A 16,360-nucleotide genomic window follows, 5' to 3' on the forward strand; every position below is an offset into this window, starting at 1 on the left:
AAGCCCAATCAGCCCAAGGTTAACCTAAACCTAGATTGACACGTTTCTCGAGGTTATAAATACCTCCCTTAATCCTCATTAAGGGAGATTACGCAGATTACACACATTAAACACTCTCACCTAGAGAGACACAATCACTTTAATTTCCGCATTAATTACTCCTTAATCAAGTACTAACTTGACCGTCGGTGGCGGATCTCCAATCATCCGGAGCATCCGTTTGTTTTGTAGGTACAGGCGTCCGGTTCCAGTCTCGGGATTGTAACTCTCCCGCAGGACATCAGAAAACCCCGAAACAGCAGTGGTGGGTCGAGGAGAAAGGGGTGAGGCGCAGTGGTGCGGTTGGAGGTGGAGTGGTAGGTACTTGTGAGGGAGGAGAGAGAGGTGTTTTGGGGTTTTGGGAATTTTTTTTTTTGAAAAATTTATTTATTTTGAAGTTAACAGAAAGTTAACTTAAGTTAATGGAGGGATTAGGACAGGGTAACATCATACACATTAAAAGTACCTTGGGGTTACAGTGTAGAATTTTGAAAATGGGTGAACACAGCTTGAAAAAGTGAATACCTTACGGACAGTCGGACACTCTGTAGAAAAACACTTTTTTTTTTGGTAAGGAAAGTCTTTGTTACTGGTATATAGTTTACTACATGTCTACAGTAGTTATGTTAGTATTTTGTATAGTGACCTTTAATTACATACTATAGTTTAACTTAGGTTGGCTTTATTTGAGAGCTATCGATTTGGTAAAATCTTTCATCTTATCTTTCTTCACAACTTACATTTTAAAGAGAAAATACAAGCAAGTTGATTTTCATGATGAACAAAACATTTCCATAAAAAAGTCATTAACTTTTGTTAAATGCAGGTCCCATATATGTTGATTTATTTACAAAAAGTCATAATAACTGGATATTTTGTTGATTTATTTACATAAATGTCACTAGATAAACGATTTTTGTACTCCGTATATCATGAAGATCAACTTGGGCTCCCTCTTTTTTTTTTTCTCCTCTTCCACAGTTCCCTTCTTACTCGTTGAATTTTGTTGCTTTATTTTCTTTTTTCATTCAAATTAAAAATTAGGTTAGGGCTTTTATCTGACTTGCATTTTTTTTTTCTTATGTGAGGTCATCTATTAAGCACAAATCAAATAAAGAGAAAAAAAAGTTTATGCTTTGTTTTTCAATTTAGGGTTTAAATGAAACTGTAGACTTTTTGTTTTCTCTTTTTGAGAAATCACAATATATGGTAATTCAAACAACATTTAAAAAAAAAATTAAAAAAAAAATACATTTTTAAAAGTTACAACATGAGCATTCATGTTCATGTTAGTTCAAGGGGTTATAAACTTATCATACCTTGTTACTCTCATCTACATATTTAAATAAAAACAACTAAAAAAAATTGGGAAATTCTCTTTGGTAAACTTGTATTTTTTAAAATTCTAAGTGATGAATTACAAAAAAACTTATTATCATTGGTAAACTCGAATTTTTTAAATTAAGCTAATTATAACATTAGTGACTAATTTTAACTAAACATTTAACTATAGTTAGTTTTATTTATTTATTTATTTATTTAAATGCTTTTAAAAATAATTTCTTTTTTAAAAAAAATCACCCCTTCCAGCCAGTATCCCACCACGCCGGCGCCGGTACCGGCACCCACTCCCCCGCCCCTACCCACGCTGGCGCACAACTCCCTCCTTTGCCGGCGCGCCAACCTTCTCCACCGTCCCTGCCGCGCTTATCCCCGTCCCTTGAATCACCACCTCCCTTAGCTTCCTCAAAACCCACCTCTCTTACCCTGAAAACCCCAGAATAACGAAGTGAAGCTCCTAAATTCGACTACAAACCCTAACTTTCAAATAATCGAAACAATTGCTTATTGCTACTGATTTGAATGAAAATCCAACCTCCTTGCTTAGATCTTTTGAATTTTTAGTTGTTATATGCTCGAATTTAAGGGTAATTTTGCTCGATCTTCTGCGGTTTTTGTACTTCATATTTTGTGAGGGTTTTGGGTCGATTTTTTGTTCGAAAATAGGGGGTTATGGCTCGAATTTGCTCGAATATAGGGGGTTTTGGCTCGGATTTCCTAGGGTTTTCGATTGGTGGTTGAATTTCTGGGTTTTGGGGTCGAATTTCTCGAGGTATGGTTGTTGTATTCGCTGGTGTTTTGGGTTCAAACAGAAGTAAGGCATTGCTGGGGATTTCTTGGGGGTTTTTCCACTAGTGTTTGGGCTCAATCTGGTCGGAGCCGCGGAGGAGAGGGAGGTTGCGGTGGAAGGAGGAGAAAGAGAGAAGGGTTGTGGTTGCGGTGGCCGGTGGGAGAATAGTTCTCGGCCAGAAGAGTAGAAAGAGGTCGGCGGTGGCGTTGGTGGTGGTCTTGGCAGAGGAGAGGTTGTGTTTTTTTTAAAAAAATAATTTAATTATTAAAAAATAGAATTAACCATGGTTAGTGAGTTTATATTAAAAAAGCTATTATCTTTGGTAAACAAAAATTCGAGTTTACCAATGATAATAAGTTTTTTTGTAATTCACCACTGAGAATTTTAAAAACTATAGGTTTACCAAAGAGAATTTCCCAAAAAAATTTAAATTTAAAATCATTACATTGCTTGAGTTGTTTCTTGGTTCAAACTCCATCAGACGAAAGTTTTCATCAAATAAGATTTTTTTCGTAAGGAGAAAAGGGTCCTATTGGGCCAGAACTAGAGTAGTAAAAAAAAATGACACAACCCGAGAACCTGACCTAAACCGGCAATGATATGAACCCGACCTGTACCTGAACAATAATGGGGTGAAACTAGTGCCTTGCACTGTAACCCGATCTGAACCCGACCTAATGTTAATAGACAACCGATTTATCCCAATACTTTATGACCTTAACCGGAACCTGCACCCGACTTGATAATAACTGTCAACTGATTTAATCTGACCCGACAATAATCCGAACCCGGACTAGTACCAGACCCAATTAGAGCCTGAAAATGGTTAAAATCCAACACAACCTGTTATTGACCCGAGTCATGGAAGGTTAAATAAAATTTTATATGCCTTTTGTTCAATTGCTTAGCTTATATACTCGTACAATTTTGTAAACCCTTAATCCTTAACAACATATTAGGTTCAACTTATATACCTTTTGTTCTCTATTACTTCATATATAGGTTTAATAAAATATTGATGATGCTTGATCAAATAATGGAAGGTATAAATATATAGGTTCAACTTGACCACACCGATATTTATTCGAATTGAACTTGAACCAAAACCAAGAATGATCCAACTTTAAGATTATCTGACCCAACCCTAACTTGAACCCGAATGTACCATCTATTAACCTGCCCTATCTCGACTCAACACAATCTGAACCTAAAATTGAACTCGATCTGAATTTGACTTCAATCGAGCCCGACCAACACTCGAAAATGGTGAATGAATTATAACAACTTAAATTTAAATTGACCCGACCAAAATCTGATTTGAGGTTAGATTGACCCGGCAAAACCTGATCCTGATTTGACCCGAAACTTGATTATTGACATTTTGACATACATGCCAACCAATTAAGGGAAGAACTATTTTTAAAAATGGAAGGATTATATTTTATTATTATTATTATTATTATTTTGAGCTTTCTTGATAAATGGAAGGATTGTATTTTGATGAAAATAAAAATAGAAAATAGAGAAACCTTGAATTTGAATGACAGATGGATCAATCATGAATTAGGACAACATTGTGGAAAATGGGCATATTATGCCAACACATATCCACATGTGAAATGATATTCAACATATAATTCTATATTTTTATTTAGCAAAGTCTATAAATCGTGCATGTAAAACAATTAATCATAAAATCAAACAAACGATTTTCTTGGATTATTTAATCACCTCTTTCCTCTGCAATCACTATCAATTCTTCCCCAGATTTCTATCTCAATTTTAAGGTTTGTGAACATCTTCTCCCTTTGACTTAAAATTCATTGCTTTCTACTGCTATTTTTCATTTCTTCAACTGGGTATGTTAAATAATTCTCTATTAATTTTGTTACACCCCTTTTATTGGGTTTTAATTGTTTACAATTCTGTGTTTTTCTGGGTTTTTTAGTTTATGATTTTGCCTATTTCTGTTTGCTCTTGATTGCTTGAATTCCGAAGAAATTTAATATTTGAGTGTTTTTGCTTAATTGATTGGTGGGTAATTTAGGGACTTCTGTTTTTTATTTTTTGTTTGGTGTTTTGAGGGTTTTTGATTTTGCATGGGTATAATTGCTATGATTAAATTTGTTCTGGAAAAATTGTGTAGCTAATTTTAATGGAGTATTCAACACATAATTGACATTGGTAAGAAATTATCAATGGTTTTGTTTGAGAAGGGGGTTTGCAAGCACATCTACACATGTAGCACTAGAACTAGATAGAAGCGAATAGGAGAGGATAGATTCTTGAGTCTGGAAGCTGACCCAATTCATTTTGGAATGAGGTTATGGCATTTTCTGGGAATACCACGAGAGATAAAATCAGCTGACCCAATCCAATTTAGGAATGAAGCTTTGGGGGCGGTGTTTTCTGGAGTATCATGAGGGATTGATTCATGATATAGGCAGCCGACCCAAAATTCTATTTTGTAATGAGGCTTAGGCATAGCCCGGGAATGCCGAGAGATATCCATGCTATACTAGAACTATATAATCCATAATATGAATTTCATTCTTAAGTGTCAAAAAGTTTACTACTAATAATTTGATTGAAAGTGATGTTCTTAGATATATAAGTTTCAGTCAGCAATTCCTTTATTGGTTTTTTTCATTTTGTTTATGGTTAAGTGCAATACCTGTTTGACTACCAACTTTCCAAGATGTATGGTTGAAGCTCATTGATTGTGTTGATTGCAGTATTTAATCCAAAATGGTTGAGGAAAAGGCCTTCATTGCTAAAGATGTTACTGAAGTAAGCAGCCTGACCCTTTTGTACCCACATGGTAATATATCATAATTTATTAGACCTTATCGTTTAATGTGTTAAATTTGGGACTTGTGTAGTTGATTGGAAAAACGCCATTGGTGTATCTCAACACTGTGGTCGATGGCTGTGTTGCACGTGTTGCTGTGAAGTTGGAAGGAATGGAACCTTGCTCTAGTGTCAAAGACAGGTTATTTTTGTCTTTTTGAGTGTGTAGTTATTTTATTTTTCTGGGGCGAGTGAGATCTTGGCATGGGTATCATTTGCTATATGTGTTTGACAATTCTTCAAATTATTGTGCTCTTGCAGGATTGGGTTCAGTATGGTCACTGATGCTGAGAAAAGCGGGCTAATTACACCCGGAGAGGTTAGTATACAATAACATTTCTGAATATAGAATTTTTATGTTAAGGTAGTGACAGGTAGGGGCAATAATGGCTATCTGAATGAAATTCTACATGATGAATATGTTGATTAATTAACCCCTTTTGGAGATTGCTAGGGATAATTTAGGTGGATAAGCTTAACATGGCAAGGTCTAAGCTCTGTTCAGTGTTGTAAAATTCTTTTGATGTGCTAAATTGCTGATGGATGTGTTCTTTTTTCTCTATGGTTTAGAGTGTCCTAATTGAGCCCACCAGTGGAAATACTGGCATTGGATTAGCCTTCATTGCAGCAGCTAAAGGTTACAAGCTCATTATTACGATGCCAGCATCAATGAGTCTTGAGAGGAGGACTATTCTCAGGGCCTTTGGTGCTGAGCTTGTCCTTACTGATCCAGCAAAAGGTATGAAAGGGGCTGTACAAAAGGCTGAAGAGATCCGTGACAAGACTCCTAATTCATATATTCTACAGCAGTTTGAAAACCCTGCCAATCCAAAGGTAATGCTTGTTGGTTCGCTTTTGTGTATTTCTTTATTGGATTTATAACTTATAGGAACATTGCTCTGACACTTATATCCTTTGTGTAGATTCATTATGAAACAACTGGACCTGAAATTTGGAAAGGCACAGGTGGAAAAATTGACATATTCGTCTCTGGAATAGGGACTGGAGGCACAATTACAGGTGCAGGAAAATACCTAAAGGAACAAAATCCAGATGTTAAGGTCAGTTCTGAGTTTCTGACATAGATGTGTGACAAATTTCTGATAGTGTGCTATATGAAGTTCTATGCTGATGTTTGTGAATATCTATGTCCGTTTTCTACTTCCTCTTTCGTACCCTTATCATATGTTTTTTGTCTTCGTTCTTCAGCTGATTGGTTTGGAACCAGTGGAAAGTGCTGTATTGTCTGGAGGAAAACCTGGTAAGTAACAAAGCTATAACCATTGAAACTCTTGTTGATCCCTTATTATTGCTGGGGAGAGGCCTAAAAAAAATTATTTTAAAATTTATAATCATTTAGTTGTCAGTAAACATGGATAATTGTGCTGCCAGTTTTTACTTTTTTCAAAGGAAAGCCATGCTAAAAGGTACTAGACTTGTCATTGAAGTAACTTCCCAGTTCATCTACTTGTGTTCATCCTATCTAATGATATGCTAGCCTGGACCTTGTAATACTCCCTCCGTTTTTAAATACTTGCTTCACTTTCCTTTTCCGGCCGTTTTTAAATACTTGCTCCATTTCCTTATTTGGAAAGTTTTTACAATATTTAATTAATTTATCTCACCAAGTGGACCCAACAATATTAATTTCATATTCTCTCTCCTTCAATTCTCTTCACTACTTTTGGGCTTTTACAATTTTTTATTCTTCCACCAACCCCACTACCTCTAATATTTTATTACTTTCTCCAATTTCTCCTAAAACTCCGCGCATGGAGAAATGGAGCAAGTATTTAAAAACGGAGGGAGTATTTTGTTATGGACTGATTTTCTAACTTAGTATTTCTGATTTAACAAGGCAATGAATAAAGATGAAAGCTTGATGTTTGATTGATGATGGCTAAAATGTTACAAATGATAGTTTAATTAGCTTGAGGCTATTACCCTCTTGATAACTTTAGGTTATCACTCTCTCTTAGTAAATTCAGGTTGCCGTTCTCTCTCATTTCCTCAATACAAATCTCATGCCTTCTATTGCTATGCTACTGCCCTTTTATAATCAAGAAAAACTACAAAAATAACCTGTTATTGATAATGTTTGTCCTCTACTGCCCAATAGTATCATAATTTGTTGCCACACTCCCTACTCCCTAGTGCTCCCTTAATTGATTTTGTCTCCTAGTGTTGCTCCTGTCCATTACATACTTGGCAAGGGAGGGATCCAACTTCTCTTGTTTAGATATGACCTGGGGTGTATAAAAGGAATGGAATTGGAGATAACTATTTTCCTTGCCGTTACAATATTAAATCCTTTCAATTATGGAAATATTTGGAAGGAAACTACAAGCTCGCATCTTCCCTCCCCTCCCTTTCCACAATAGCTATCCAAATATATTGCTGACCAGTCAAATTCTGTTTTGGCCTTTAGTACCCACATTGAAACTCTTTAGTGCCAAAAAAATCACCACTCACTTCCATGAACTACATAGCTTACTTGTAATTGTTGTAGAGAAAACCTTTATTGGTTTCTATCCCCAATCGTAACTCGTAGGGATATTATGTACTCAACTTTCTCTGATTATAACAACTGGTTCTTTGTCAACACATTATTCTTGGAGTTTTGAAAAATAAAAGAATCGTAGTCTAAGTTTATTAGGCAATACTTCTATTAGAGAATTAACTTGGTAAAATTGCATGTTTGACTGTTTGTGTACATGTACAGGTCCTCACAAGATTCAAGGACTTGGAGCTGGATTCATACCTGGTGTTCTGGATGTGAATCTTATCGATGAAGTGGTCCAGGTGAGCTTTCTACTCTACATGATGGATTTCTTCTTCTAATTATGTTAGATGCTAGTATGTATATTTCTCTGTAGCTCCACTTATGTCTTGTTCAGCTTAGTGGATTGTTCTTTTCTTTTATTTTTTTCTTTTTTCTTTTGTTAATTAATTAGGTAGGTGTTGTCCATTAGAATACAAGTTTTTCTCCGTTAATAGTCACCATTTACTTATAATGATACTCTCTCTAGCTGTAACTTCTTAGTATTACATACTTCACGTATGTGCTTTGATAAATATAAATAAATGGAGAACTCACTGCCTTTCATTTATCTTTTTCTTTTCTTCGTCTTTTGTGGCGGGTGGACTAAATATACAGATATCCAGTGAAGAATCTATTGAAATGGCCAAATTGCTTGCCCTCAAGGAAGGTTTGCTGGTAAGTTCTTGAAATTTTAGTGTATTCTACTTGCTTTCTCCACCTGCATCTGTCTTCCAATTTTCTTTGTACATCATCTTTGCTATGATAGTAATACGGTGTTTGGGAAAAATCATCTTTCAGGTTGGAATTTCATCTGGTGCTGCTGCTGCTGCCGCCATTAAAGTAGCTAAGAGGCCTGAAAATGCTGGAAAACTCGTAGTTGTAAGCCCACTGCTCTTTTTCTCCTATACTAGGTTTCATTTTACTTTCATAGTCTAATTAAAGACTAATAAAATGGAATATTACACAGTGAACATGAAGGGATGGCGGCTTCTTTTGACTAATTACATCCTCTTTTTTTATCAGGCAATCTTTCCCAGCTTTGGCGAACGATATTTATCCTCCGTCTTGTTTGAAACAGTGAGGAAGGAGGCAGAGAGCATGCCTATTGAGTCCTAAGCTTTGAGTTTACCTTTCATGGTCTCGGATACTTCACAGCCAGTGCTCCTTGAGGGTTATCCCATTTGTCTTAATTTTTTTCTTTTTCTTCTTCTGTATTCGTAGACTAGCGTAGCATGGCCTTTGTGTATTGGAATAATGACAGTTATGTTCCTGATCTTTGGTCATACTGCACTAGCAACCATGGTTTGCAATGTACGAAAATACTGTATTACATCCTATTATGAAACTGCAGTTATTGTACATTGTGTTGACTCCCTTATAATTTCCCAGGATTAAAAGATCCTTTACTTTGCTTAGTTTGCTAGGAACTCCATGTGATCAAATCTACCGTAATATATTTCTATTGGATAATCAATTCATATCACAAAAAACTTGATATGCTAATTATATTGAATCCTTTACCCCATATTTTTTTTTACTGGTACCTTTTTACAAAGTACTCCCTCTATTCCTTTTTTTGTGCTATGAACCCACTTTATGTTAGAATTTCATGAATCACATGGCAAATAAAGTGAGGGAAAAAAAATAGTAGTAATAATCTTTTGTTTTAGTTTCGGTGCGAGTTAGGTACTCCCTCACATAATACAAGGTCTCTTTTGAGCATTTATTCCTCACATAATAAGAGAAAGAGGCATTGTATTAAGGGACGGGGAGAAGTACTAATTTCATTCCATATTTGACTAATATTATAATATGAGGGTTTTTTTTTTAAAAAAAAATGGAATAAATTGTGATTCAACAAATAAACATTATTTCAAGTTATAGAATTTAAACAAATTTCCACATACTACATAAAATATAGGATTTTTTTGTAAAAATCCACCCCAAAATATACCATGTATTGAAATAAACACCCTTTTTTAAAAAAATTAAAAATAACCACCCATATTTTAAACATGTAGGTTTTACCACCCGGCCTATACTCCGACTAGTTTTCCGAGTATGGGCCCCACATAACGACTGTTTATTTATTTTTATAAAAGTTGTTTCTCGATTTATTTCCTCTCTTGTTTCACAAACTACTCCCAAACTAAAAATTCTTCATTTTTTCCACAAATTCTACCAAGTTTTACTCTAAGTTTTGCAAATTGAAAAGCAAATCCTTTGAAAAACGCACCAATTTTTTTACACCAATTTGTACAGCAAGGTAATTGAAGAACACACTTGAATTGGAAATTAAGATTCTTCATAATGAAATTGTGGGGCACATGCTCAAAAAACTTGTCGGTCGGGCCGGCCCTTACCGTGTGCAGGGTGAGCACCTGCACAGGGCCCAAAATTCTAGAGGCCCAATTTTTAGTTTCTTCTTCACTATATAGGCGTACAATTGTAGAGCTTTCATAAGCAATAGAGCATCTTTATATGTTAAGTAAATATAAATAGGCATTAATTCAGTCTTGCTCCCAAAATTCCCTTTAATGAACATTAATTCCTTCCCTATTCCCATCAATTTAAAATTTTTTATATAAATTAATAAATGACCTAATTTTCATAAATTTTAATTATTTATTTACTCTTCATATTATTCTTATGAAATTTCAAAACCCCTCTTAATTTCATAGAAAATAAGATTTTGCTTCAAAATATTACAGTAGAAGGGTTTTTTTTTCAATTATTATTGTTTAAAAAAAAAAATTATTATGTAAAAGACTAGTAGATTGAATGGTTGATGACCTTTAATTGTTACATAAAGTAGGAATTTTAAGAGTATAGGTTACGAGGCAAGGGCCCTGATTATCGGAGTAGTATAGGTAGGGGTTGTAAAACCTACAGTATTGTAAAATATGCGGTTATTTTTAATTTCAACAAAAATAAGTTATTTCAGCACATGTTAAATTTTAGCTTAAGAATTAGGTAGGGGCTGCGCGAACGCAAGCCCCCCTATCACAAATTATGACGTACACTCTCCCTCTTGGGGAGATGTTAGGCAGGCGCCCTTCCCAAGTGCAATGGAAGTCACCTCCCTAGGCCATGGGCCTTCTTGATCGCCCATTGACCCCGTCCAGGTAAGTATGTTTAAAGGTCGCCATATGCCTTTCATTTATACTCTTCTGAATCAAACCAGTTCCATGCTCTATTGATGTGGGAGAACTCCAAAATACTCGGTATACCATTATGTGCCGTTTTGATTTTTAATACTGTGCAAGTTTTTATATTTTGATTATGATGAAACAGATTGAATCCTTTTGTCAGGGAATAATCCTTTTTATCAATTTGAACACAAATTTGACAGTGTGAGATACAAAGTAATAGTATAATCCTTTATCAAGTTGAATACAAATTAGAGACAATGTGAGAATTATGACTCATTATGTGTGATTATCATTTGGATTTACTCATAGTAAAAGCTCAATTTTACAGCCTAGGGAAGGTAATCTGAAAGTGAACAATAATTTGCTAAATATAAGATCTCTCTAGATGGGAGCAACTTGTAATTGGTATATACTCACGCATTTTATACTTTGATATATAGTATTCCATCCTTTTTCTGAAATTTCTTCTCATTTGAAACTTAGACATGATTGGCATTTCAAGGGAATCTTCTAAATTTTTCTAATATACACAAAAAAAAAAAAAAAAAAAAACAAAAAAACAAAACTGGTGAGCAAATTTAGAACATCAAACTCCTATACTTTTTTTTACAAACATGTAATTAGAAATATCAATGATTTAATATGTATTTTTTTTTTAAAAAAAAAAAAAGGAAATGAGAAGGAAGTAGTTTTTTTTAGTTTTTTTTTTAAAAAAAAAATAGTGTTTTTAAAATTCTCCATTTGGATTTAGTCATAGTAAAAGCGCAATTTTACAGCTTAGCGTAGTGTGTTTTCGAGTTAAGCATATTTTCTTTTTTTAATCATAACACCTAAAATTTTACCATACACACTCTCTTTTAATCGTCTTTTGTAATTTATACATAAGAGGAAAAAAAATTAGTTATATGAGATCGTTTTAAACTCGTCTCCAACCCAAAACAAATGCAACCAAAATAACCCACAGCAGCACTGAACCACCCACCGCCACAAAACATCATAACCACCACCGCCCAGCCAATAGCACTTAACCTTACCGTATCCCTACAAACCAAACTCAAAATCCCAACACCAGAACTTTCCAGAATTTGAACATAAGATAGAAGAATCTTCTGACGGCTTAAATATTTCTTTACTAGGACTGGACAGGGGCCGCGCGAACGCAGGCCCCCGCTACCACAAATTATGACGTACGCTCTCCCACTTGGGGAGACGTTAGGCAGGCACCCCTCCGGTATGTGCAATGGAGGCCACTAACCTAGGCCATGGGCCTTCTTGATCGCCCATAGACCCCGTCCAGGTAAGTAATTGGAACGATGTCTATCCATCTTTATTTATACCAACTTGTTCTCGCTTTCTTTTCTATCTGACCAATGTGGGATACAAATTTGTCAGTCAGCTCAAAATTGTCCTACAACTGCTATCAATTTTCAGTGGATATATACTATGTATTCTAACTTCTATGACTTCAAAGAGAGCTTATTACCACAAATCTATTGCAATATATTGCCCTTTATTAAGTTATTATTAATCTTGATTGGATGATGCAAAATGAAATGCAGAAATATTACGTGGAATACACTAACTGAGACTTTTGTGTTAGCACTCCATACGACTAACAAAAATAATATAATTATTCATTGACATGAAAAATGACTTACCTAGCTTCATTTGTTAAGTCACCCTTCATAAATTGTAATTAAGGATGTGCAATCTCTAATGTTAGCCCATTATGATACGTTGTTTCCTCATTCTTATGTACCCTAAATGTCAATAATACGACAATTTTTTTGAGTAAAAATTTAAGTTTATAAGCTTGATAAATAGGTTGTTTATTTTTTTTACAAGAAGTCCTAAAAAGAAAATACAAACGGAAACTAGAAGGACCAACTAAGCAATTGTCAACGATGAGCCTGAGCAGCCAACCAGCGAGCAGGGGCAACCCACTGATGAGAAACATTGCGAAGTTTGCAAATAGAGAACTACAAGACAGAAAGCCGAATCTCGTGAAGCAATCAGTGGCAAGAAATATCTCCGTCACCACCATCTCGCATAAGAGAAAAAAAGATTTGAACAATCAGAGTAAAATAGGTTGTGTTTACAAAGGGGTGTTTTTGTGAACTTGTGTGGCGAGGAAGGTTTGGTAGGTAACGTTGGTTTCATTATTGAGTTTTCGAGTTTTTTTTTTTTTTTTTTTTTTTACAAAGAGATATATTAATTAAAAAAACAAGACTACAACCTAAGCTAAGTAAAAGGAAGTAAAACACCGCACAAATATACACTAAACTCTAACTCATACAAACTAAACTGAAACAAAACAAACACTAGTAAAATGTGGCTTTTGCACTTGATGGAGGCCTGATTGTTAGGCGAAATCCACGAATGGTAGTGGTAAAACCTGTCAAAATTAAACAAACAACACATATGGTATGCCTTGACATCGACCCATAAACACCTGGTTTTTGAGGTTTTAATTTGATATATTGGGACTTTGTTCTACTATTGCTCAATATATTCAATACTTGAGCAATTGGTTATTGCTCTTTGGTGCAAGTTGTTATAGGGTATACGCATTCGGTAGGATATAGAAAGAGTTTAGGTGTCTCAATCAATTTTAATCACAAATACTCGCTTCCAACGAAAAGGAAACTAATGAAGGTAATAATAATAATTGCATCCAGTTAGGATTAGAATAAATAGATCGGTTTAATATCCAGCATGTGGACTAATTTAACTACTCTATGACTTCCTCGAATTTATAACTCTCACTAGATTAGAGCAACTACAATGGTTGGCTAATTTATTTAATAGTTTGGCATGCCACATCATCTTCTTTAGCTACAACAATTCAAGCTATTTGTTGCTCCAATGGTTAAGCTAGTTGTAAATTAATTTATTTTTAAATTAATAATATTTTTTATCTAATAAATATTTACCAAGCTAATTAGCTCTACAAAGCTAATTTGCTTGCCAAAGCAAATGAACAAGATGTGCAACAATGGTGTAGCTACTAGCTTAATATTTTTAATATTTGCAAGCTAGTCCCTTTTCCCAACCATTGGAGTTGCTCTGAAGTACATGAATAAATTTGGGAGATACAGAGTAGTTGACGTGGGTGAATGTGATAAAACAACAACAACAATTATTTATTATTTATGTAATGACGTGGATGAAATCCAAGTGGTATAAAACGTGAATATAAACTTTTAATTTTAACAAATTTGTTCAGTTACAACCTCACCTCGTGACATAACACCGTGTGTTGTTTATTTGATGAATCCAACCTAATAATTTCTAATAAGAGCTAAATCGAGACACATGTTCCACTGCAAGTATCCATGTTGAAATGATTTCATTACTTTACTTTCTAGTTAATAACATATGACCTCATTTCCTCATCGATCATTTGACATATTTTAACTAGTACTCACATAAAAAAGACATAAGCATGTACTTCCTTCGTTTGAAATACATTTATGGTATGTTATCTTTATCTAATTGGATCTAAACTTATTTATTGTAACTATTTATTGTACTTATTTGAACTTGTTAAAATTTAGTTAAACTTTTTGAGTGTTTTTTTTTTTTTTTGTTTTTTTGACGGAAAACTTATTGAAATTTAGTAGACACTATTATTATTTTGTTTGTTTGGTAAAATATATCTTTTGGTATAGTACAAGTATATATTTGATAAGGTAAAATTAGAATTGCTTTCCTAATACTAACGTCTTGTTTTGCTTTGCTCGAAGCTCAAAAGAACATGGCGGCAAGGTAGAGTAGTGTGTATGTTAAGAACACAAAAAGAGACAGAGGATTAAAGGTTGAACTTTGATTGGTCTTTCAATATTAAGTTCAACTTCAATTAATTAAAAAATAAGCCAAACTTTATGGTCATTTTTCTAATATTAAGTCATGACTTGTTGTATATGAGTTACCTGTTATATGAGTTAATAACAAGTTAATGTTCCATGTTTCAAAACGTTATTGGTGAGATTTATTTTAATTAATTTTTTTAAAGTGTAATTAAATTAAAAGCTAACTAACACAATTAACTAATTTTAAAAACTTGAAAAATGAAAAAAAAAAAACCCAGCCAACCTCCTAATTGCCGGACCACCCCTCACCCCAACCAACCACCACCAAGCTCCAACCCCTATCCTTGTCGGCAACACCATCTAGCCCCCACCCCCACCCTTCCCTGCGAAACGGCGAAACCCTCTCAGACCCCAACCCCAGTCGACGACATCATCCATCCCATTCATGAACCCAAATATACTATCTTGACATGCAAAACCCCCATCCAACGAACCCATGTTCACCCCCACTCCCAACAATCGCCCTCGTCGGTGAAACCCCCACATTAGTCAATCGGACCCGTAAAACCTTCACCCTAGCCGGTGCCCATTGTAAACCTAGGACTACCTAACTCGACACCACAATTTCTAAAAAGATTATTTATGTATTTAAATTTAGGAAAATGTTAAACATAACCCTTAAGTCTACATATAAACATTAAAAAGACTCTTGAAAATTGTTTAAATTTAGAAAATCATGACAAAACACACACTAATTACACTAATCTACGCGTGTTTTTGTCATGAATTCCTAATTTTATACAATTTTCAAGGGCTATATATAAGCATTACCCTTAAATTTAATATTGAGGTTATTAATTAAGTTAATTTTATTTGATTGCGAGTTAATTATTTTTAAGTTAATTGATGACTTGACCGATCAGGTAAAAATACCAATTCATGAAAAATAGATATCAATGTTAGAATTAATCAAAGTAAATTTAATATTGAAATACTATAAAAATTCCACTTATTATTGATAATTTCTCCTAAAAGATTTGAATGCAATGGATTAGGCAAGGGCCGCGACGAGCGCAGGCCCTCTCTACCACAAATTACGACGTACAGTCTCCCATCAAGGGAGATGTTAGGCAGGTGCACCATCCCAATGATGTGCAATGGAAGTCACCAGCCTAGGCCATGGGCCTTCTTGATCACCCATTAGCCCCGTCCAGGTATGTAAGTTTTTCCGTCCTTTTTTCCTTTTGTTTTATACACTCCTCCTTTTCCTTCCCCTCTTTTCATTTTCCCATGTGGGACTTTACTTTGCCTTCCTTATGCTTATTCTACCTTAATGTTATCAAATTCTTCCCACTAAAACTATAATTATTTGGTGATTAAGCAGTTGGTGACCTGATTGAGGTTATTAATCTCAGTTGTTGCGAGGTTGGTGAATGTGGGTAGCAACAAGAAAGAAAGACTATATATAGAAGGAAACTGGTGAGCAATCAATAGGTTGGTTCGGTTCAACCTTTTTAAGACATGGAAGATTAGTTTACATAAACTTGGGTCATATTTTGTACAACTTTTATTGATTTATTTAGACAAAATAATTACCAATCAGCGCACGCAAAATATTTTTATTATTGATAAATTTATTTGAGAGCAATGCTTATATGATTTAATTTTGATGTTTAGTATACACTCCATAGTAGATTAAAAAGCAGTGCTTACATGGATCATATTTTAAACTTAAGCGTTAATACATCAAAATTAGTCATATTCATACTACACAGTAGATTGAAATACTTTGCTTTTTAAAACATTTACGGAGTAGTTTCTTAAAAAGGTTTTA

General features: G+C 34.4%; 1 protein-coding gene across 2 annotated transcripts; it reads left to right on the top strand.

Moving 5' to 3' along the window:
• Positions 1–3,764: 3,764 nt before the first annotated feature.
• On the top strand, positions 3,765–8,935 carry LOC110708481 (cysteine synthase). Of its 2 annotated transcripts, none has more exons than XM_021886614.1 (11): positions 3,765–3,957; positions 4,906–4,960; positions 5,053–5,162; positions 5,282–5,339; positions 5,591–5,854; positions 5,944–6,081; positions 6,230–6,281; positions 7,743–7,822; positions 8,178–8,237; positions 8,361–8,441; positions 8,586–8,935. In XM_021886614.1, exons 2-11 carry the CDS (start codon positions 4,919–4,921, stop codon positions 8,676–8,678), a joined length of 978 nt encoding a protein of 325 aa, XP_021742306.1. In that variant the 5' UTR covers positions 3,765–3,957; positions 4,906–4,918; the 3' UTR covers positions 8,679–8,935. The 2 variants fall into 2 exon arrangements, with proteins under 2 accessions (XP_021742306.1, XP_021742307.1); XM_021886615.1 differs by having other exon boundaries at positions 3,948–4,029.
• Positions 8,936–16,360: the final 7,425 nt, after the last annotated feature.

Source organism: Chenopodium quinoa, unplaced genomic scaffold (genome assembly GCF_001683475.1).
Source record: "Chenopodium quinoa cultivar QQ74 unplaced genomic scaffold, ASM168347v1, whole genome shotgun sequence".
NCBI lineage: Eukaryota > Viridiplantae > Streptophyta > Magnoliopsida > Caryophyllales > Amaranthaceae > Chenopodium > Chenopodium quinoa.